Below are 25275 nucleotides of genomic sequence, written 5' to 3' on the forward strand. Positions count from 1 at the left end.
ACCAAATTTCAGGCATTGCCTCTCGCCACGGACAACCGGCGGCCTTCACTTAAAGACCGAGAGCAGCGGCTTTTGATACAGTCGTCAGCGCTAACAGACAAGTAAAACTGTGTGAAATAACCGCAGGAATCAGTGTGTCACGTACAACAAATGTATCCATTACCACAGTGGAGCGAAATTTGGCGTTAACGGACTATGGCAGCAAACAACCGACGCGAGTGTCTTTGATAACAGCACGACATCGCCCGAAGCGCTTCTCCTGGGCTCGTAACCATATTGATTGAACACTAGACGACTGGAAAACCGTGTATGGGATTGAAACTTGGACGATAAACAGTAGATCACGTAACTAACGAGTAGGTACTGAATAGAACTAGGAAGAAAAAAATTGTGGCACAGCCTGACTAGAAAAAGTGACTGGTAGATAGGATCCATTCTGAGACATCAAGGGATCACCAGCTTAGTATTGAAGAGAAGTGTGGGGGGTAAAAACCGTAGAGGGAGACCAAGAGATGAACACAATAAGGATATTCAGAAGGCTGTAGGTTGCAGTAGTTACTCAGAGATGAAGCGGCTTGCACAGGATAGACCGGCATGGAGAGCTGCATCAAATCTATCTTCGGATTGAAGACTACAACAAGGTTAAACGAAGCAAGGAGAAAACGCTTAAACTTAAGCGGTGTGCAAAGCCGGTTTCGTTTCGTGAAATATATATATGAGCTGTATCAGTGGAAGAAAGACTTACACGAAATACGCAATATGCGCCAAAATGAAACTTGCAAAAGTGTGAAAGGAATACTATTCGGACTATTTGGAACTGTGCCGTTGCCGAGGGAGATCTACGACACTGGGCACTCTGAATTGCAGATGAGATTAACGTTACTGATTTCCATATTTCTTCGACATGGTTAAACAGATTTAAGAATGTTTACGGCAAAGGAAGTCGCAAAATTACGAAGTTTACCTCAGGTACACGTGTTGAGGAGATGTCATTAATAGATCATACTAAAAATAAATTCCTGGTTGTCGTAAAACGAAACTTGTTTTTATCCTCTAAAATGCTGTGTGTAAATTTAACCTGTCAAGTCACTTGCAAACCGCAGTTTATCATTTCGAGCGTAAAAATAACAGAGTCGCCTGTACAGTCGATAAGTGTTTTGACACCTTTGTATAAAACAGTGCCAGTGATAAGTATCAGTCGATTACTGTCTCCGTAACTTTATCTCTGTCTTCAAAACATCAAGGCAAATTAGGAGCAAAAATTAAAAGAAAAGGACTGTTTCCTTGCAAAAGTCTTGTAATCGACGTAGTAAAATCTGGAAAAATTGGAGGGTATGTTCGTTATTACATCTGAAACGTCTTCTTACCATTTTCAGAAAATAATAATTGCTTTTGTTAGACTCTTGACCTTAACATAATGACACCTCTGTCAATAGGACGACGAAACACATATAATTCGGATTCCAACCCGCACTAATAGTGTATGATTCAGCCTCCCATTAAAAAAATTAAAAGGTGTAAATCTTTTTCAGAAAATCGTCGGATAGTATAATTTCCGACAGTTCTTTGTCATTTCAGGTTTATCTGCGGAACAGTATTGTTAAACTTCTGTCATTTCTGCATTGTCAGTTTGCATCACCACATTTTACGAATTTGATCGAGTATGCTTGCTATGCAGCATGATAGGCAGAACAACGGCCTCGACCATTTCTTACCCCATACCAGTTCTGTCTAACTTAAATTAGTAATTACCGTAAATTTCCTGAATCCATCAACCTTTCTTTCATCAGGTGCGCCTGGTGCAAGGAAAATTTTTGTTTTCGTCATCCAATAGAAATTCGCATTTTTCTGACGACACAGGAAATAAACAAGGAACTGTTTCACTGTTAGCGAAATATAAATTATTCAACAATTATCATCAGAACTGTGCCGCAGAAATTGTTCTAAAATGTTTAATTTTAACAAATTAAGATACTGACTGGTGGAAGTCGTCTGTAATGTAACATCACACACCGCTTTAATTATCTTTCTTCTATTAGCCATTTACATCTCGGTTGGTATGAGCTACAACTTATTCAATTTGGGTATGATTTAAGTGCTTAAAATTCACGTGTGTACTTGTGTGTATTTTGGACTTCAAGCTAAGCAGTGCTACGTTCTCTTGTAACAGCAGCATCTGTTTATGATTCGCTGATGCGCACGCTGAGCAGGAAGGACTGTACAAACCGCTGTTATATGCGGTTCTCAGTGCCGCAAGAATGAATACGTTAAACATTTTTTTAAATACTTGCAATGCGCCTTTGACAGTACATTTCTTTCGGCGAATTCTTCCTGCATGAAAAATTTCAGGGTGAGTTTCGACATGTCGTGTTGGACAATTCACTTTTAAGGTTTCATTTGCGATCATTACTTCATTATCAGACATTACTCGCACTTCCTCCAAGACAGTATTTTTTTCAAACTATTTGAAACATCTCACTTTCTGGCCGCACCTACGTGCTCTTCCTGAGGCTGCTGCCTACGACTGGGTCAGTACTTGGCGGAAGAAGGCTTTCCTCGCCATGGAGTTTATGTGCCAATCTTTTCCTAATCTTCCTAACTGGATTGTGGTTTGTGCAAAAGAAGCTTGCTCAACGTGAAGTGATTTCCCCAGGGCAATCGGTATCCTCTGCACAAAAGCTCTGCAAGTTCTGCTACGCTGCAGAACCCTGACGTAAGCAGGAGCTGGAAATGGTCAATGAAAACGCCAACGTTCTACTCTTGATTATGATTCGCTGAAACGCTTAAATGTATAATTTTTGGAGCGGTTTGGAGTTGGCCTGCGGCCCTCATGGGTTGTAGAAGTTTACATCTACATATATATTCCGCAAGCCACCTCACGGTGTGCGGCGGAGGGTCGTATGCCTTCTGGGGCGAAGGTAGCGTTATCGTTGTGTATTTCCGAAGTCGAGTATAACTGAATCTTTTTGATCAACCAAGTGAAGTACGGAAGACTGGGAGAATCCAAAATGCGTACCCGGACACGGGAGTGTTGGGGATCAGTGAGTGGGGACTTGTTCGGCAAAGAGAGAGACCTCAGCACAAAGCGTGGAATCATTGCCAGGGTTAATCCACGCCAATAAATTCCACTTTTTCCGTCCAAATTTGAGAGTGGTGTTTTTGTGTGACCCTTTCCCCGTTTGGTAGTTGTGGTAATTATAGTTGAGAGTTTCTAGTGGCCAGTATATAGGCCGTGTATGAAATGCTGGCGGTGTACACATTCCATACCGGTGGTCGGACATAGGGATCTTATTGTTGGTAGTTGGATTATTACAGGCCTTCGATTGTTGACAGTGGAGTAGAGAGATGTTTACCACTGCCTTGTAGGACAAAACGAGGCTGTCAGCTCTAATTTAGACTCACTGTACAGCTTGGCAGTGCAGACAATTAATCTTATTCCGCGAGTAAACGTTTCTAGTTAAACACGCGGGGCGCCACGTCGTATAGTTTGCCTCGCGCATGGACGCAATGCGAGCGCGACACCACGGAACCTCTGAAGAACGGACGAAAGGAAAGCTTCACACTCTTGCCCATTTTCGGCTGTATAACCATTATCACGCGAACAAGTACGGGAATACATGCTATGTGGCAACCAGCACCTAATCGTTCGATTATGACAAAACTGGTAAACGCACAACCACAAATTCAGAAACACTGAGCACGGAATATGTTCTCTCACGAAATGGTTCCCGCGCTATGGCAACGACCGTTTACTCGTCAGCGCGAGTTATAGGATGCAATGTGCCCAGTTTTTTCAGAACTCGTGCTTGTGCATTTACAGATTGCGTCATACGTCGCACGGTTAGATGTTGTGACATGTCGCTTTTTATCTTTGCTAAGACGCCTCCAGTAGCTGCGCCTCCATCTAATCTGACTGAAAAGTGTTTGTCGAAAATAGACTCTTATTAATAATATAGTTTACATTGAAATTTCAGTCCAGATACTTTAATTGCACATTTATGTTGAGCAACCTACGATTTACGGCCGAATCGTGTGTCATATATCACAATTTATGCACACATAATCCGTTAGGTTGATATCTGACGATGTAATTGTTCGAGTGCAGTAACCCTAACACTGACGTGACTATTCACAACAGTTCTCGCCTCACAAACACGTATAACTAACACAGTCACCGGATAAACTTCTTAAATCACTGTATTTGTAGTCTAACACTCAAACAGATACGAAAACGGTGTGTATAGTAGTTAACTATTCATGATGACACACTTCACAGTTTGAGCAAATTGTCACAATAGATGGTCATTGTAGAAGTTTGGCACAGTTCGTGAGCTTAATTGCAAGTTCACAGGCAATAATTAAAAACAGTCACTAAATTACAGTAAGATCTCCAGGATGCGAAAGTCAGCTAGAACTCGACACAGTCCACGACTTCTGATTTGTTCTAACCCGTCTGCGGTAAATTTCCATAAATGGCAGCTATAGATCTTGTACCTTTCATAATCTTTCGCAGACTGACTAAAATGGCTTCCAACAGCCTCTTATTTATAAGATTACAATAATTAGAGTTACATTTATCTATTTTTGTTTATTGGAGTTTTACAAGCTACAATTAAAAATTTATGTTCCTGATTAACTCTGGCGAAAGATTCTCCTGAGTGTGAATCTTTAGATACAACAGTAATTGCTACTGAATTACGCTGTGTACTTTGCCAAAATATTGAATTCTATTTCAGTAACAGTGTTTTAGTTAAGAATGCTAATTACTCTGGAATTAGATGGCTGCTAGTCTTCGTAACATATTCTCATCATTAGCTCTTCAGATACTTCATTTACAAAGGTATTTACATATAATTTTAATCTTCCTTAGCTGAAAGTTAGTAGCGGGCTATATGTTTACATTCGAACAATAATAACAACTAAAATTAGTGGTATTTGTAATTAGCTCCTTAACACGTGATAGCTAATAAAATATAATAAATACTGAAGCTGAATTAGAAAAACCCTGCGTCTGAAGTTGAGATTCCTAGGTACTGCACATGTCACAAAAATAACACTACTGAAGAAATTTACAATGTCCTGGTTGTTGTTCTAATGTCATGTGGCGTGTAATCATGGGATCATTCACTTCAAAATGGCTTTATAATGGAAATTTGCCAACAGTTGTTAAATAAACACTAGGATAGGATAAATGTGGTACAAAATCAAAAAATCAGTCTGTATTTTTGAAAGGAAAAGAGTAACTGCTAGGAAAAAGATTGCAAATGTTGAAGGGTATAAGCTGCTTCATAATGAGACTGTATTTAATTCTTTAAAATCACAGTCTATCATTTTCTGGACTGAAAGCCTTAAATATGATACTGCTAGTCCAAAATACGATACACATGTGATATAGCTATTATGCGGAGGATAGGAATTAGAGATCTTAAAAATGAGATAGAGAACACACAAAACGATACGTACTTATAACTGAAATTTTCATTTGGAAGATATTTCTATGATAGTTGTGGCATGAAACTTACGTCAGAGGGAACTACAGAAATTTCTTTATTTGTTTCTCTCATTTTAATACTATAAAAACGACCAGCAGTGGGTATTAACTGTTTACAATTATACTTAATATATTGACATTAATACAAAAGTAAGAGACACGCAAAAGAGAATCACTGTCTCATATTTTTCCACGTACATCAACGGGATCGTTAAACACAGAGCAGATTCCTCGTTTGACATTTCTCAGCCCAGTATTAACATTAGGAATTGGCAATTTCCGTATCACATCACTCTTATTTATAAGAGAATTGTCTTTTTCATTTAACTGAAAAGCTATTTTGTCTATCACCATAGACTTCAGTGACATAACTTTTAGGTCATTTTCCAGTACTTTTTGTACGGTGCAGACATTTGTAACTCTATGTATTCGTGTTTCTTCCTCGAAATTTAGCAAAGATATGATCTCCTCCACCTACATGTGTTGCATCTGTCATTACAATAGAATCTAGTGTGGAATCTCGAAAGTGATCGACATTATTCACGCTGTCGCTGCTCTTCAAAGATGTCGGAATCAGTGACTTCAGTTTCTTTTCTCTTTCGTGCACTTTCCTCAGCTGTGGTCCCAGGCATAGCTTTCTGCCGCTCCTGTTTTTGGCTAACTACCTTTTTTTGGTTGGGACTGTATTGTATTGTATTGTATTGTACTGAACTGCGGACCTAGAAACGACAGAGAGGCTTCGTATCCGCCGTAGCCGCAGTGGCACGTAACCCCACAACAGGCTTCAGCAGTCCACTCACTCCTCCGCCACCCCATACCGAGCCCCAATGTTTGCGTGGTAGAGTAATTATGGTGTACGCGCAGGTGGACAAAATGTTTGCTCAGCAATCGGCGACGTAGTGGAACTGAGGCGGAACAAGGGGAACCAGCAGCCCGCATTCGCCGAGGCAGATGGAAAACCGCCTTAAAAACCATCCACCGACTGGCCGGCACGCCTTCCCGCCCGGAAGGCAGTGCGTGATACCGCACGGCTAACCGGGTGGCCTTTGATTGGGATACTTTCTTTTTTCAGCAATGAGTTTAGGCCCTACTGCTGGAAGTGTAGGCTCACGCGGTTTTGTTGCTGGCGTATGGGACGGGCGGCAACCCGCAAGACACCGCTGTGTGGCTGTGAGCTGGTCTGTAGGCGATAACGAATCGCTTTCTGGAATGAAATTATCATATTTATGGATTATATTGATTGCTTAACAATTTTCTCCGTACAATAAATGTGACAATAACGAATAACTCAGCAGATAGATCATAGTTTTCTTTATGCATACCACAAACTTCGTTGACTCGTAGTCAATATTTGCGTAAGCGTGGCCAACGTTCTAGAGCTGTGTGTACATTTATTTTCAGTCTAGAAGCGCTGTTTGTAAAAATTATTTTTTACCCCAAAACTGAAGTGTATGATGGAAAATCAAATTATCATTAACTTTTCCTAAATTATGGCAGCTGAACTAACATTAGGAACATTTGTGATAAGTACGGTTTTCTTATGAATAGACTGGGTTTATAATTTCTTTGAAGTTTTCGCTGTAGCAGCTTTAGAATACATTACCCTAAGCACATAGTATCGCCGTTTAAGAAATTTCGAAGGATTACGGAACAAGAGTTTAAATAACACGAACAAAGTAATTACACACTTTAGGACCCACTACCAGCCGAATAATTGTGACTCTAAAGGATCGGGACACTGTGTAGATATGTAGAGGGGGGGTTCTCATGGGACTTGAAGTGTATTCCAAGACCTCACAGTACCGCATCGTCAGATGTTCGGAGTTTGCTATCTGATGGGTTAGCAAACTGTTCTTTCTTCTCTCTCTTGCTTTGTTATTTCTCTACGTAAGAATATCATATTGTAATCAGAAACAGAACGAACGAATAGGCAATGTCGTGTATTGTAAAATCTTCAACATGGCAGCAGTCGCCACCTGTAGAATTGTGGATACAATGGGAATCATACAGCCAACCAGTGGCAAGTTAAAAGTTTATTCAAACCTTTATCTAGGTTTCGGTAGGTATAAACCCGTCTTCCACAGAAGTAATAACTCCCTAAACATAAGATACTTCACAAGTAGTCCATGTAAGTCATATATGCAGCAAAAAGCAACAACAAAAATTACATACAGCGGAAAAGTGTTACACATCGCTTGAAGAAAGAAACGAAGTAGTAAGGTTTAGTCAACAGTAAAATTATCCATATAAATGCTATTGCTTGGCCATAAGGCAGTAAAAATGATTAATAAAATCTCCTCGGGCTTCCAGCCATATCCGGTGTGAAAATACTATGAGCTTTCGACCGAGCTCTCCTCGTCCATTGTCAAGTGGTGAATTACTACCGCGTCGCCGTGGCCTCACCGTTACAGAGCGGCGCTGCTGGCTGTGACATCACTGGTGCTCTCTTCTTCGCCAACTGTGGCAATGTTTTCGTCCCCCGTCGGTCGAACCTGCTTCAACCTCGCAATATCAGGGTCCCAGGCTGTTTTGAGCTGCAGACGGCCGCCCCTTGTTTTTACACTCCTGGAAATTGAAATAAGAACACCGTGAATTCATTGTCCCAGGAAGGGGAAACTTTATTGACACATTCCTGGGGTCAGATACGTCACATGATCACACTGACAGAACCACAGGCACATAGACACAGGCAACAGAGCATGCACAATGTCGGCACTAGTACAGTGTATATCCACCTTTCGGAGCAATGCAGGCTGCTATTCTCCCATGGAGACGATCGTAGAGATGCTGGATGTAGTCCCGTGGAACGGCTTGCCAAGCCATTTCCACCTGGCGCCTCAGTTGGACCAGCGTTCGTGCTGCACGTGCAGACCGCGTCAGACGACGCTTCATCCAGTCCCAAACATGCTCAATGGGGGACAGATCCGGAGATCTTGCTGGCCAGGGTAGTTGACTTACACCTTCTAGAGCACGTTGGGTGGCACGGGATACATGCGGACGTGCATTGTCCTGTTGGAACAGCAAGTTCCCTTGCCGGTCTAGGAATGGTAGAACGATGGGTTCGATGACGGTTTGGATGTACCGTGCACTATTCAGTGTCCCCTCGACGATCACCAGTGGTGTACGGCCAGTGTAGGAGATCGCTCCCCACACCTTGATGCCGGGTGTTGGCCCTGTGTGCCTCGGTCGTATGCAGTCCTGATTGTGGCGCTCACCTGCACGGCGCCAAACACGCATACGACCATCATTGGCACCAAGGCAGAAGCGACTCTCATCGCTGAAGACGACACGTCTCCATTCGTCCCTCCATTCACGCCTGTCGCGGCACCACTGGAGGCGGGCTGCACGATGTTGGGGCGTGAGCGGAAGACGGCCTAACGGTGTGCGGGACCGTAGCCCAGCTTCATGGAGACGGTTGCGAATGGTCCTCGCCGATACCCCAGGAGCAACAGTGTCCCTAATTTGCTGGGAAGTGGCGGTGCGGTCCCCTACGGCACTGCGTAGGATCCTACGGTCTTGGCGTGCATCCGTGCGTCGCTGCGGTCCGGTCCCAGGTCGACGGGCACGTGCACCTTCCGCCGACCACTGGCGACAACATCGATGTACTGTGGAGACCTCACGCCCCACGTGTTGAGCAATTCGGCGGTACGTCCACCCGGCCTCCCGCATGCCCACTATACGCCCTCGCTCAAAGTCCGTCAACTGCACATACGGTTCACGTCCACGCTGTCGCGACATGCTACCAGTGTTAAAGACTGCGATGGAGCTCCGTATGCCACGGCAAACTGGCTGACACTGACGGCGGCGGTGCACAAATGCTGCGCAGCTAGCGCCATTCGACGGCCAACACCGCGGTTCCTGGTGTGTCCGCTGTGCCGTGCGTGTGATCATTGCTTGTACAGCCCTCTCGCAGTGTCCGGAGCAAGTATGGTGGGTCTGACACACCGGTGTCAATGTGTTCTTTTTTCCATTTCCAGGAGTGTATTTCTGCCGTCTCTTTTATGACGGTATCCCAAAATCCCTTCGTCCTCATAATGACAGATGTTTTGCGAAATAGAATTCGGTGTCGATTTGCTAACGCGTGTTCTGCCACGGCCGATTTTTCAGGGTAGCGTGAGCGTAAGCACCTCTCATGTTCCGTCCGACGTTGCTGCACAGTAAGTACTGTTTGGCCGACTGACAAGGTATTCTGTACACTCCAGGCGTTCTGAGTTCTAGATTGTCCTTCATAGGCCTCATGATCCCTGTAAAATCTAAGGCAGTCTTGCATCATACACAAGAACAGACAACTAACTGGACAGGAGGGACAACCCAGCAGGAAACTTAACTCCAGTTGAGGCTCACATAAGAAACAGTGTCAACCACAAAAGACACTTTACAAGTTAATGAAATCACATTAAAATAAAATTGCATAAATAGTAATATAACAGACATTATAAAAAAGCATATAAACCTATAAAAATGGTGAACAAAACTACGATGCACATTAAAGTAGGATAATGTCAGATTGCATCTTTGAGAGAAATAACGTCTCGAAACAGCTGTGTCGGGTTTTCCGTGCTGTTTCGATATATATACGTATATATCATATTTTTAGATGTTATTACTTTTTATGAGGACGACAGGCTTGTATCTGACGAAACGTAAGTGAAGGTTTGAATAAACTTTTGACGTGCAACTGGTTGGCTGAATGAGTCCCGTTGTACTCTGTAAGGTGCTTACGAACTGGCCTCAAAGCATGCTTAACGGCACTGATAAAAGGAAAATTCAGCTACATGTTGTAAGGTGCCTCTTACATGAGGAAGACATTTTTACCAGTTTTAATAAATTATTGTCTCTTATTGATGTATTCACGATAGTTAGGAAGTGCTGTAGACCGTAGCCAGCCATGAGTCGGAGAGCATTTCCCACGCTGGCTCTCTAGGTGACGAAGCGACCATATGTCGCGCGTAGTGGCGTGGGGCTCGGCTCTGGACCGTAGCAACAAGTGTCAGCCTGGGAAATATACATGACGGGAAGTACCACCATCTTGGCACCAAAGTCACCGATTTTGTTTATTTATATTAAATAATTAAAGTCATTTATGGCAACATTAATACCAGGAGGAGCCTCTGGATGTTTAAAACTATCATAGTTCTGCCTCGTTAAAATTCACACCCGTTCATTAACAAATGCATATCTTAATAAGTACGAACTTGATCAGAAATACACGAACTGTGACGAAACTAGTAAGAGATACGGACTGCGCGCCAAAGTCGGCAGTCGGCAGTCGGCGTTAAAAACTCTTCCTGTCTTGTTCGATGGTAGCCATGCTCTCGGTTACGAGTAGTTTGTGACATGAGTGTTTCATTATTGATCTAATAGGAATATAAGTGATATTACGGCATTCTGAATAATAATTTCGAGTAAATAGATACACCAAAGTTGATCGACAGCAGTTTCAGATAATTATCTTCCACTGACAGAGACGTCCAATGCGCCAATGAAGAATCTGCACGGGACGACATTTACGAGATCTGCACCGCGCACAGGTAGGAGGAAATCCGACGACACGACCCACCAAGGCGGATCAAGGAAGGTCTGACTTACACTTGCAAATTCCTGGTGGAAATGCTGACCAGTTATACTGTACGTCACATTTACCACCCTCTACGGACTCGCTGCTAAGCTGAGTAATAACAGTATCAGTTAGGAAGCGGGGGATCTTGCAATGTGACCCAGAAGAGCCAGGGAAGCCGAGCTGCAAGTTCTACTCAAAGTACTACTTGGGGTGACCCTTTCTGGCCGGCCGCTGTGGCCGACTGGTTCTAGGCGCTTCAGTCTGGAACTGCGCGACCGCTACGGTCGCAGGTTCGAATCCTGCCTCGTGCCTGGATGTGTGTGATGTCTTTAGGTTAGTTAGGTTTAAGTAGTTCTAAGTTCTAGGGGACTGATGGCCTCAGATGTTAAGTCCCATAGTGCTCAGAGCCATTTGAACCATTTTTTGACCCTTCCTGTTCCTGTAGCTCCTCTTCCGAGTTAGTAATAATGACGCCCTGTCCTGTTTCAGTATGACCGCAAACTCAGCGGCAGCTCGGGCTCCACGCCGGGCTCTGGCTACCGCAGCGGCAGCAGCACCGGCGGCGGCAGCGGCAGCGGCTACCACAGGGATCTGTCCTCGGACCGCAAGTACGGCTCGCAGCTCGACTCGCCGGCTGTCCGCGACCACTCCTCTACCAGGACCGGCTCCTACTCTGACACCAAGTACGGCACCTACCCGCACAGGAGCAGGGTGAGTACTCGCCACAAGCAGCTGACATTTCAGTGTTCATCATGGCATTCAAAAAAATTCTATTCAAAGTATCACCGTGATGTTGTAGATTTTATTAAAACATTTCTTTGCCAAAGATCGCGAAGTAGAAAACAATAATTATTGGTTTTAACTGCTTAAACGGTAATCTTCAGATCTGGAAATGGTTATACAAGGTCACAAGTCACAAATATTTTACGAATAACACCACAGTGCTAGTCAGTTTCTTTGCTGTCTTGATCTGATTGACTTTGACGGATACTATAACCTGGCATTATGGCTTACGTCATATTCAAATTACTACAGAAGTGTTTGTGCTACATATTTTACACACGCATTTTATAAATGCGACTGTAGGGTATGTTTTCACTGGGTTTCTGTTGTATGTAGCCTCTTGCATTGGCTTTGGAAGATAGCAATGTATTTCTATTCTATTTTTTTTCTAGAGCTGACATTTCCTTGAGGATTTTAACACTATAATGACTAAGCATCTTTCTTATTGCGTTGATGTAGGCACCACATGTTTGTATCCTGTTATACACTCCGACGGTTTACGGGGTTGAAACTAGTACTCACAGTTTTCTGCATTGTGATTTTGGCCAAATAAAGGTTTACAGATCGCTGTTCTCATGCTGACTAACGCCAGGTAATTATAATATCACATTTTAAGTTAAAGTACACTGTTTCTTACTTCATCATTTATTGAGAAGCTCTTGCGCACCGATTATGTGATTGCAAAAGAACACTGCTAGTCCTTTCTGTTTTAGTCAGCAGTCTTTCTAAAGGTTTGTTGCTGCGCTCCGTCCTTCCCTATTCTGTGTTGAACTTCTCATCACTACGTAGCCAATACACGTTGCACTATGCATGTTCTATCATTTGTCTGCATCTATCATGTTACCCTTAGATTCCTCCTTCCATTCTCAATTATGAATCCGATATTCTTCTATACTGTCCCTTTTTCGTGTAATGGTCTTCCACACACTTCTTTCTTAATTTATCCTCTTTACTGCTCGTTCATTTCATAGGGATACGGAACGGAATGGTCACATAGACTCACACATAGACAATCTTTCGTTTATTGGAGGAATGCTAAGAATATACAATAAAAAATAAATAACAAACCTCGTGTGCGTCCAGTCTTAGAATACGGCTCAAGTGTGTAACACCCATGCAGAATAGGAATAACCAGGAATATTGTACATATAAACAAAAGGGCGGTACAAACAATCACATGATTGTTTGACAAACGGAGAAGCGTCATAGAAACGCTGGGAAACCGGAAGTGGCAGACACTCGAAGGTAGACGTAAATTAGCAAATTATCATGCGAAAGCCTACTTACAAATTTTCAGTTACTAGTATTAAATGAAGAAATTAGAAATGTAATTCAGCTCCTCACTTGTCACTCCCATAAGTACGCAGAATATAAGATCTTACTAATTACATAGCGCACAGTAGCTTTCGAACAGAAAGAAACCTCAACACACGGTACAGCATTATTTACCTTTTCCCGTAATCTTGAAAGTGATTTGCAGAGTATGTATCCTATTCGTTGACTTAACTGTAAACATTCTTCGATAACGCCACAGTTCAAACGCTTCCAGTTGCTTCTTGTCCGGCATTTCCACAGTCCACGTTTCACTTCCATACGGTGGTGTGCTCCAGATATACACTTCCGCTAACGTCTTCCTCATTTCTATATCACATTTGTTTCGAGCAGAGCTCTTTTATTGAGTTACGTTTTCTTCGCCTGTTCCAGTCCACACAGTCTGCCTGGCAAAAAAAAAAATGTGCACCTTGAATATATAGTCGGATGCCAATGTAATTTCGTACGCGTACGAACTATGGGCGAGTATGTAAACGATCACAGTTGCAATTCTCAGTGACAGGTAGAATGGTCACCCCAATTCATTAGTGTTGTTCGCGTTTAGTGTTGTTACCAAGCTTGGTCGGGTATGTAATGGGCCTCAACAAAATAGGATGTTGAGTGATCACTGTGAGAGACACGGGGATGCCACGTAGCCGTGTGCGACAGCGTCATCAGCACCTGACAGTGTGTCAAATGGGACCCATTTGCGGTCTTCATTTGGCCGGCCGCTTGAAACGCACAATATTCAGATTTTTAGGGCATTCGGATGTCTGACCACCAGAAGGGAGGATCGCGATATTGTACACCAAGCACATCGTAACGCCATCAGATTTGTGACTGTCATTCGGGAAAAAGTAGTGAACTCCTTGTAACATGTGTCGTCACACACCATAGGTCAGATAGTAGCAGCACCCACACTAGGGAATTACTGTCCCGTATGTAAGCTGGCGTTAACACCACAACACAGACGACTCAGTTTGGAGTGGTACCGTGACCGAGAAACATAAGCTGCTTATGAATGGCGTCAGATTCTGTTCGGCGATGAATCGAGGTTCTACACTACCCCAGACTACCCATTTTCCGTGAGTATGGCAGTGGCCTGTGGAGGTGATCCATTTTCCCATCGTTATGGAGGCGCACAGTTGTGGCTGGTTGGATGGTTGATTTGGGGGAGGAGACCAAACAGCGATGTCATCGGTCCCAGCGGATTAGGTAGGAATGGGGAAAGAAGTCAGCCGCGCCCTTTCAAAGGAACCATCCCGGCATTTGCCTGAAGCGATTTAGGTAAATCACGAAAAACCTTAATCGGGATGGCCGGACGTGGGTTTGAACCGTCGTCCTCCCAAGTGTGCGAATCCAGTGTGCTAACCACTGCGTCACTTCGCTCAGTGCTCAGTTGTATTAGCTACTCCTGGTGTGTGGAGTCAGGATATGACATCAGGTTGGTGGTGATAAGGGAAATCCGATGGCAACTGTGTTACCTATCATGTGACAATATCGCGGAGCTGAATACTCGTCCACGCATGGCACGTGTCTCTATCAGCTGGTGAGATATTCCTCTAGTCATCAAAATCCGCAGACCTGATCACAAAAGACGTATGTTGTGACAGCTCGGAGGTCCACTTTCTCCCAGCCTCAGACGAGGGCACAAAGGCTTTGCAACATCCTTCCCAACCGAATCAGTGCATGCATCCAAGTCAGAGGTGTGCAACGTCATACTGATAAGTGGGCTCATACGGCCAAGTTCTTCGTAAATACGACTCGATTTTGTAATCACTGAAATAACGTCTTGTACCCTCTCAGTCCTTGAAGTTCCATTTAGTTTCCTCCTCTCTTTCTGGGTGCTTCACTTTTTTGCCAGGCAGCGTATATTTCACTCTGTAAGTTGTTTTATTATGTTGTTGTTGTTCTTGTTTCTGTTATTGTTAACTAAACTACACTGGTATCCTAATTTTAAACTTTCGGGTATGTCTTTAATGAAATTGAACTTGAATAATACAAGTGCTGTGATTATGTGAACGCTGTCTGATAAAAAGAGTCGCCAAATGTCTGAGTTTGTATAACTGTATTACATTGAACTACCAGAAAACATAAAACTGTCTACTAAATAAACTGCCCTGTGAAATTCCGTACCGTGCAATGCAGTGAACAGTCCTACAATGAGTGACATCACAGAAGCTGACTTACAGTTCCAATACGGAAAACTAACGGAACAAAAGTTCTACATAAAATGCCAAATCGAAGTTTGAAAGAATATTTGTCCAGAATGTTTCCGTGAAAATTATCTGTAAATTTGTCTATGCAAATTTATCAAATAAATTTCCAAATACTAAATAATACACAGCAAATGTAACACTGCTCTGTAAGAATAAGAGTATTTAACCAAGAAAAGAAATCTGAATTGAACTTCACCCTAACTGAATCTGCTAACAATTTTGAAATGCAAAGCTTACCTTAAAATGATCTGACTGATGCTAACCTGGCCCTACCAAATTTTCATTGCTTTCCTGTGGGAACGGGAACTCGGTACTGCTTGAAAGTGAAGACAGTGAAAATGCAGTACGGCAGTAAACTAGCCGTAGAGGAGGAAGCCTTGTGCAGAGCAATACAATGACATGCAGCTGTGCTAAGCAGATCATACACAAAGCCTAAATAACTGCGTTCCGCTAAGTCCCATAAGGCGACACACAATCAAAAAATAAAACTTTCACGAGGAGACGGTGGGAAATACTCGACTTTCTAAATGACTGAAAAGAGACTAGCATTCAAAACTATATTATGAACTTTATTCCTTAACAATTAAAAAACTTCTTTACAAAAGTCAGTTATTATAAAAATATGACTCTGCCAGCATCAGTTGCAAAGCGATTTAGAAAAGATTGCTGTATGGTGTGGCAGGTGGCAGTTGACGCAAAATAACGAAAAGTGTGAGGTGATCCACATGAGTTCCAAAAGAAATTCGTTGGAATTCGATTACTCGATAAATAGTACAATTCTCAAGGCTGTCAATTCAACTAAGTACCTGGGTGTTAAAATTACGAACAACTTCAGTTGGAAAGACCATATAGATAATATTGTGGGGAAGGCGAGCCAAAGGTTGCGTTTCATTGGCAGGACACTTAGAAGATGCAGCAAGTCCACTAAAGAGACAGCTTACACTACACTCGTTCGTCCTCTGTTAGGATATTGCTGCGCAGTGTGGGAACCTTACCAGGTGGGATTGACGGAGGACATCGAAGGGTGCAAAAAAGGGCAGCTCGTTTTGTATTATCGCGTAATAGGGGAGAGAGATGGAGGTCATTAAAGCAAAGACGTATTTCGTCGCGGCAAGATCTATTTACGAAATTTCAGTCACCAACTTTCTCTTCCGAATGCGAAAATATTTTGTTGAGCCCAACCTTCATAGGTAGGAATGACCATCAAAATAAAATAAGAGAAATCAGAGCTCGAACAGGAAGGTTTAGGTGTTCGTTTTTCCCGCGCGCTGTTCGGGAGTGGAATGGTAGAGAGATAGTATGATTGTGGTTCGATGAACCCTCTGCCAAGCACTTAAATGTGAATTGCAGAGTAATCATGTAGATGTAGATGTAGAAAGACAGACTGGTAAAGGAGTAGTAAAACTCTGAGTGCAAGCTATGTGAGCAGATAACTTTATTGAATAGTAGCAATTGATTTGAACAAATAAAGGAAAATCTTGGGAAAAACGTAGCCTTTTTCAAACACATCATAAATTACGGGCGAGCAAGCAATGCAGTGACAACATTACCTGAAAATCTTCACACTTTTCAAATCAATCTTCGCCAAATCATACTTCCAAAATTCAATATCCTCTACATTTGTCTCTGTGCTCAACTACGTAATTCCGGACCGCTCAGTAGCATGAACAAGTCCCGACTCCCTCACTTACTTTTCGTAGAATGCTACTGGCATCGACAATGCTACTGCCAACCAAAACTCACATTGAAACTGCCTGGCAGATTAAAACTGTGTGCCGGACCGAGACTCGAACTCGGGACCGAGCCCGGCACACAGTTTTAATCTGCCAGGAAGTTTCATATCAGCGCACATTCCGCTGCAGAGTGAAAATCTCATTCTAAAAATCACATTGCTTGTGCTCAGACCCTCTATGGAGTAACAAATCAACTATTGAGGAGTTCTGTTGAAAAATATCCTTTGTACAGAATTTAGAACAACACATCGAATGAAAATAGAGCTCACATCACTTTCGTTGAATGCCAATTACATGTGTTAAGTTTCGCAGAGTAAGAGCAGCCTACAGGCGAGCAGTGTGAGTGAGTGCGCCGACCCTTCTGGCTGCCCACAGGCGGACGCCAGCCACGGACCCCCGGTGACGCTGCCGCCCACGCCGAGCAGCGGCCGGCGGTCACGTGACCCCAGCCCCAGCACCGAGGCGCCCGGCGGCGGCTCCACCCTGCCGCTGCAGCTGCAGCTGCGCATGCTCTCGCACCGGCCCTCCTACTCGCGCTCTACGTCGCGGGAGTCCGCACCCACCTCCCCTTCCACTTCCAGTCCCGGCTCCAGCAGGTTCTCCAGCGCGACGCTGCCGCGCAGCCCGCACGCCGACAAACCGGCGCCCGTCTTCGGCAGGACCGACGACAGCGCCTCTACCGACCGCGAACGGACCTCTTCGTATACGCCCTACTCTGCCAGGTAACTCCTCATGCCGTCGGCACTCCATTAACTTTCACATAAAGTCAACTGGAGAAGAGCGACCGATTGATATCACAGAGGTAAATAAAACGAAAATACAAGCCGCACTTACTTTTTATTAACAGGTTACAAGTTTCGGTATGTTGGCCATCATCAGACTCCTCTTAAAAATACAAAGTGTCCATAAGTAAATCAGCAAAATAATAATGATAGCATTATCAATATTTCAAAAAATATAAATGTAAGGATTTAGAGGCTTATCTCATGAGGGGTAAGATAGATACTCCCTACAGGAAAATAAAGAGACCTTTGGAGAAAAGAGAACCACTTCCATGAATATCAAGAGCTCAGATGGAAACCCAGTTTTAAGCAAAGAAGGGAAAGCAGAAAGGTGGAAGGAGTATATAGAGGGTCTATACAGGGGCGATGTTCTTGAGGACAATGTTATGGAAATGGAAGAGGAGGTAGATGAAGATGAAATGGGAGATATGATACTGCGTGAAGAGTTTGACAGAGCACGGAAAGACCTAAGTCGAAACAAGGCCCCGGCAGTAGACAACATTCCATTAGAACTACTGACAGCCTTGGGAGAGCCAGTCCTGACAAAACTCTACCATCTGGTGAGCAAGATGTATGAGACAGGCGAAATTCCCTCTGACTTCAAGAAGAATATAATAATTCCAATCCCAAAGAAAGCAGGTGTTGACAGATGTGAAAATTACCGAACTATCAGTTTAATAAGTCACAACTGCAAAATACTAACGCGAATTCTTTACAGATGAATGAAAAAACTGGTAGAAGCCGACCTTGGGGAAGATCAGTTTGGATTCCGTAGAAATGTTGGAACACGTGTGGCAATACTGACCCTATGACTTACCTTAGAAGAAAGATTAAGGAAAGGCAAACCTACGTTTCTAGCATTTGTAGACTTAGAGAAAGCTTTTGACAATGTTGACTGGAATACTCTCTTTCAAATTCTGAAGGTGGCAGGGGTAAAATACAGGGAGCGAAAGGCTATTTACAATTTGTACAGAAACCAAATGGCAGTTATAAGAGTCGAGGGACCTGAAAGGGAAGCAGTGGTTGGGAAGGGAGTGAGACAGGGTTGTAGCCTCTCCCCGCTGCTATTCAATCTGTATATTGAGCAAGCAGTAAAGGAAACGAAAGAAAAGTTCGGAGTAGGTATTAAAATCCACGGAGAAGAAATAAAAACTTTGAGGTTCGCCGATGACATTGTAATTCTGTCAGAGACAGCAAAGGACTTGGAAGAGCAGTTGAACGGAATGGACAGTGTCTTGAAAGGAGGGTATAAGATGAACATCAACAAAAGCAAAACGAGGGTAATGGAAGGTAGTCGAACTAAATCGGGTGATGCTGTCGGAATTAGATTAGGAAATGAGACGCTTAAAGTAGTAAAGGAGTTTTGCTATTTGGGGAGAAAAACAACTGATGATGGTCGAAGTAGAGAGGATATAAAATGTAGACTGGCAATGGCAAGAAAAGCGTTTCTGAAGAAGAGAAATTTGTTAACATCGAGTATAGATTTAAGTGTCATCAAGTTGTTTCTGAAAGTATTTGTATGGAATGTAGCCATGTATAGAAGTGAAACATGGACGATATATAGTTTAGACAAGAAGAGAATAGAAGCTTTCGAAATGTGGTGTTACAGCAGAATGCTGAAGATTAGATGGGTAAATCACATAACTAATGAGGAGGTATTGAATATAATTGGGGAGGAGTTTGTGGCACAACTTGACCAGAAGAAGGGATCGGTTGGTAGGACATGTTCTGAGGCATCCAGGGATCTCCAATTTAGTACTGGAGGGCAGCATGAAGGGTAAAAATCGTAGAGGGAGACCAAGAGATGAATACGCTAAGCAGATTCAGAAGGATGTATGTTGCAGTAGGTACTGGGAGATGAAGAGGCTTGCTCAGAATAGAGTAGCATGGAGAGCTGCATCAAACCAGTCTCAGGACTGAAGACCACAACAACAACAACATGGTTGAAAACGAAAGAATCTTTTCATTAGCATAACGAAGACAGCTAACAGGCACATGCCATATAATTCTAGTAGTATCTTACTCCTAAACTTACCAACGACATTTTGGGCTTCGAGAATGGACCCGCTGTCTCTTACGTTGCCAATAGGGAGCTTCCTCCGTGCACACCGGTCTTCTAAGAGATTCGCTTTTTCCAAAGAGGAGCATTTTTAGCCACTGACCAGCAGTTTTTCAGTACAATGGCCACAGACCACAAACAATCATGAAGAGAAGGAGCCGTTGCGATAGTCCTCTTCTTTAAACAGTACAGCAAATGACTGTACAACGAGATCGATCTGTAGCCTATGACACGGCATTTAGTAGGAGGCGCTAGGCCCCAGCTCGCCAACCCACTCACTATCGACTCCACATTCCCCTTGGCAAGGAATCCACCACTCCCACCTTCCAGACCCAAAACAACACAGAGGTTGTCACATTCTTGGTCTGTAAGAAGTCAAAAATGGAAACCTTAGAATGTTCCAGGGTCCAAAAGTGGGATTAAAGAAAGTCCCTTCGTCGAATTTCGAGTAGCTTACCTTGTGTGTCCAGCGTCAGCTAGCAGTACCTGTGCCGCAACTCACCTATACTGGTGTCAGTCACCTTTATCAAAGACGGTTTGAGCAAGTGACAGGTGCACTTCAGTCTAGCACTAACCCCAAACCTTCTGAGGAGTTTGAGGTCCACAGCCGCTTATTCCGACATCGAAGTTACTAGCACCCTACGGTGCGTCCAAATACCAAGTGCGACCTGCCTCGTATATGATGTACTGCACTCCTTCATGTGGCCGGACGCCTGAGCCAGAACCATAGTAGATAGCCCGGCAGGATGCAGTGCTGCACTTAGGCCTCACGCAGTCATATCCGAAGGTGCTTGCAGCTCGGGCCAGGAACAGGTACCAGAGACCCAATTGTCTTCTTTATCGTCATACTTTATGGGCTAAACCATTTTTTCTGCAGATTATCGATTGCCAATTTCAACTAAGAGGGTTTTAATACTGGCAACTATTTATTTGCACCTTAGACAAAACAGATACGTGTTTCAAAGTTTCACTGCTCTTCAAAGTGTCATCGGTATTTAGTACAGGGCGTTTCAGAATGACGTTTCAAAAATTTGGGGGCAGGTTCCTTACAACAAAACAAGAAAGAAAAGTCCAGTAGGTATGGGCTCTAAAGTACATACCTTAAGAGCTATAAGCACCTGTTCATCGTCACTACTGTGAAATAAATCCCTTCTACGGAACAGGTGCTCATACCTCTTAAGGTATAGAGCTCATGTCTACTCGACATTTTTTTCTTCTTTTGGTCCATACAGCCTCCTCCCAAAATATGGAAAGCAAAGAGCTTGCAGTAGAAGAGATGTGTTTCACATTATCGAAGATGAACAAGTGTTCTAGCTCTTTAGATTTACATTTTACAGCTCATGTTTACTGGGCTTTTTTTCTTGTTTTGGTGTTTTTAAAACGTCATTATGAAATACCCTGTATAGCTTGTTGCCAGGGAAGTGGAAGTCGTAGGATATCCTTAGCAGTGCCAGTTGTGTTGATAGTTTTAGTGGGACGGTCTATTCTCCGACGAATCTTTGTAACAGTTCTGAAACGAATGTCATGTAGTCCTTTCTTCAGGGCGAAGTCCGGGAAGTGTTCTTAGTGGAACCACTTTACAGCCCCATCGATCGAACAAATCAGTCACAACTTATGACATTCTCGTCTGAACATTGTCCTGAAAAATGATGGGCTTGTCCTGCAGAAAGTGTTCTGCTTCTTTCTCTAAGCTGTTCATTTTTAGAACACAGCCTGCGACCAGCTTAAGGAAAGAAGCGGCGACACTTTCTGCAGGACCCGCCCATCATTCTGCAGGAGAATGTTGAGGCACAAATGGCGCAAGTTGTGACTGATTTGTTCGATAGATGGAGTTGAGAAGTGCTGTACCACCCATCACACTCCGTGTGCATAAACCGTTGTGACTCTAACTTGACTCCTAAATTGAAGTAAGCAGTTCATGGCATTCGCTTCAGAATTGTTACAGTAATTCTTCGGGCAATAGAAGGTTCCCTTCGAACTATCAAAAGAACTGTGGCTTCTAAGAGTATCCAACAACTTCTACATCGGTTGCAACTGACTATACACAATGTTGGTGACTACTCTGAAGGTCAGTAAAACTTAGAAACGTGTATCGATTGTGAATCAGTTACAAATAAATACACTACTGGCCATTAAAATTGCTACACCACGAAGATGACGTGCTACAGACGCGAAATTTAACCGACAGGAAGAAAATGCTATTATATGCAAATGATTAGCTTTTCAGAGCATTCACACAAGGTTGGTGCCGGTGGCAACACCTACAACGTGCTGACATGAGGAAAGTTTCCAACCGATTTCTCATACACAAACAGCAGCTGACCGGCGTTGCCTGGTGAAACGTTGTAGTGATGCCTCGTGTAAGGAGGAGAAGTGCGTACCATCACGTTTCCGACTTTGATAAAGGTCGGATTGTAGCCTATCGCGATAGCGGTTTATCGTATCGCGACATTGCTGCTCGCGTTGGTCGAGATCCAATGACTGTTAGCAGAATATGGAATCCGTGGGTTCAGGAGGGTAATACGGAACGCCGTGCTGGATCCCAATGGCCTCGTATCACTATCAGTCGAGATGACAGGCATCTTATCCACATGGTTGTAAAGGACCGTGCAGCCACGTCTCGATCCCTGAGTCAACAGATGGGGACGTTTGCAAGACAACAACGAACAGTTTGACGACGTTTGCAGCAGCATGGACTATCAGCTCGGAGACCATGGCCGCGGTTACCCTTGTTGCTGCATCACAGACAGGAGCGCCTGCGATGGTGTACTCAACGACGAACCTGGGGGCACGAATGGCAAAACGTCATTTTTTCAGATGAATCCAGGTTCTTTTTACAGCATCATGATGGTTGCATCCGTGTTTGGCGACATCGCGGTGAGCGCATATTGGAAGAGTGTATTCGTCATCGCCATACAGCGTATCACCCGGCATGATGGTATGGGGTGCCATTGGTTACACGTCTCGGTCACCTCTTGTTCGCACTGACGGCACTTTGAACAGTGGACGTTACATTTCAGATGTCTTACTGCCCGTGGCTCCACCCTTCATTCGCTCCCTGCGAAACCTTACATTTCAGCAGGATAATGCACGGCCGCATGTTGCAAGTCCTGTACGGGCCTTTCTGGATACAGAAAATGTTCAACTGCTGCCCTGGCCAGCACATTCTCCAGATCTCTCACCAACTGGAAACGTCTGGTCAATGGTGGCCGAGCAACTGGCTCGTCAGAATACGCCAGTCACTACTCTTGATGAACTGTGGTATCGTGTTGAAGCTGCATGGGCAGCTGTACTAGTACACGCTATCCAAGCTCTGTTTGACTTAATGCCCAGGCGTATGAAGGCCGTTATTACGGCCAGAGGTGGTTGTTCTGGGTACTGATTTCTCATGATCTGAGCACCAAAATGGCGTGAAAATGTAATCACATGTCAGTTCTAGTATAATATATTTGTCCAATGAATACCCGTTTATCAACTGCATTTCTTCTTGGTGTGGCAATTTTAATGGCCGGTATTGTAGTTATCACTGTTAAAATTACAACCCTTGTAGGCATCTGTTTTCCCACAAATCGTTGCATTTGTTCTTCACAGCCTGGAATTGCGGTACTCTGAACCTATTCTTCACGGTGTCTGTTGTCAGGTCCAGGAATGAGGAGCGCTCCCCGTACCTGTCGTCGCTGCTGTCCAGCAAATCGGACGAGCGGCCCAGCAGGGCGGAGGAGCGGCCCTCCGGCTCGCCCTACCGCCCTACGCTGCTGGGCTCCTCCCCCTCTCTCGGCTCCACGTCTGGCAGGACACGCCCAGAGGAGCGCAGCCCCTACCGGACCTCCAACAGCACGGACTCTCGGGCACTCGGCCCCACCGCGTCCTACCTCAGCCACACCAACGGGCCTCTGCGCTCCAGGCTAGACAGCTCAACAGCGACCACCGCTTCACGAGAAGACAAGACTAACACCACGACCACCAACAAGGTAACTTCTTTCGGCGACGGCTGTTATACTGGTCACTGTTATTTTTTATGTTCAGCGAAGAGCATTCTGTAAGGGTGGTTAATGTTTGGCCACACAACTGTTTATCTGCATTATACACGCATGCTCATAAATTAAGGATAATTGCAGAATGCAGTGCCACACAACGTGACACTACACAAAACTGGCGCTAATAGCATACGCACATAGGGAACACACACGACACAGATCTGTAAGTCCACGGTATTGGTGATAAGTTGAGAAATCCGTCCCAAACACTTGTGCTACAAAACGCCACTGTTTCCTGCGCATGTACCCCGACATCAATATCGGATACGATCACCATGCACTCCTACAGATGCCGCACAACGGGATGGCATACTCTGGATCAGATGGTCGAGCAGCTGCTAGGATATAGCCTCCCATTCTTGCACCAGTGCCTGTCGGAGCTCCTGAAGTGTCGTAGGGGTTTAAAGATGTGCAGCGATACGTCGACTGAGAGCAAAAAATGGTTCAAAAGGTTCTGAGCACTATGGGACTTAACTTCTGAGGTCATCAGTCCCGTAGAACTTAGAACTACTTAAACCTAACTAACCTTAGGACATCACACTCATCCATGCCCGAGGCAGGATTCGAACCTGCGACCGTAGCGGTTTCGCGGTTCCAGACTGAAGCGCCTAGAACCGCTCAGCCACTTCGGCCGGCGACCGAGAGCATCCCAGACGTGGGGTTTAGGTCTGGAGAACAGGCAGGCCATTCCATTCGCCTGATATCTTTTGTTTCAAGGTACTCCTCCACGATGGCTGCCCGGTGCTGCCGTGCGTTATCATCCATCAGGAGGAAGGTGGGACCCACTGCACTCCTGGTGCAAAACGACGTCCCAATACACTTGACCTGTTACAGTTCCTCTGTCAAAGACATGCAGGGGTGTACATGCACCAATCATAATCCCACCCCATACCATCAAACCACGACCTCCATACAGGTCCCTTTCAAGGACATTAAGGGGTTGGTATCTGGTTCGTAGTTCATGCCAGATGAAAACCTGGTGAGAATCACTGTTCAGACTATACCAGGACTCGTCCGTGAACGTAACCTGGGACCACTGTTCCAATGACCATGTAGTGTGTTCTTGACACCAGGCCTTACCTACTCTCCTGTGACCAGGGGTCAGTGGAATGCACCTTGCAGGTGTCCGGGCGAATAAACCACGACTGTTCAGTCGCCTGTAGACTGTGTGTCTGGAGACAACTGTTCCAGTAGCTGCGGTAAGGTCCCGAGCAAGGCACCTGCAGTATTCCGTGGCCGTCTGAGGGCACTGATGGTGAGATATCGGACTTCTTGTGGTGTTGTACACTGTGGACGTCCC

The 25275-nt window shown here is 44.3% G+C and overlaps 1 protein-coding gene across 1 annotated transcript in view; it reads left to right on the top strand.

Moving 5' to 3' along the window:
• Nucleotides 1-25275, top strand: part of LOC126188474 (mucin-5AC-like) — a 223555-nt gene that overhangs the window by 161354 nt on the left and 36926 nt on the right. Inside the window, exons 3-5 of the mRNA XM_049930078.1 lie at nucleotides 11541-11762; nucleotides 17473-17819; nucleotides 23579-23909. Of these exons, the coding sequence (XP_049786035.1) occupies nucleotides 11541-11762; nucleotides 17473-17819; nucleotides 23579-23909 (900 nt within the window). The remainder of the gene's footprint in view (nucleotides 1-11540; nucleotides 11763-17472; nucleotides 17820-23578; nucleotides 23910-25275) is intronic.

This window comes from Schistocerca cancellata, chromosome 5, assembly GCF_023864275.1.
Source record: "Schistocerca cancellata isolate TAMUIC-IGC-003103 chromosome 5, iqSchCanc2.1, whole genome shotgun sequence".
NCBI classification, from domain to species: Eukaryota; Metazoa; Arthropoda; class Insecta; order Orthoptera; family Acrididae; genus Schistocerca; species Schistocerca cancellata.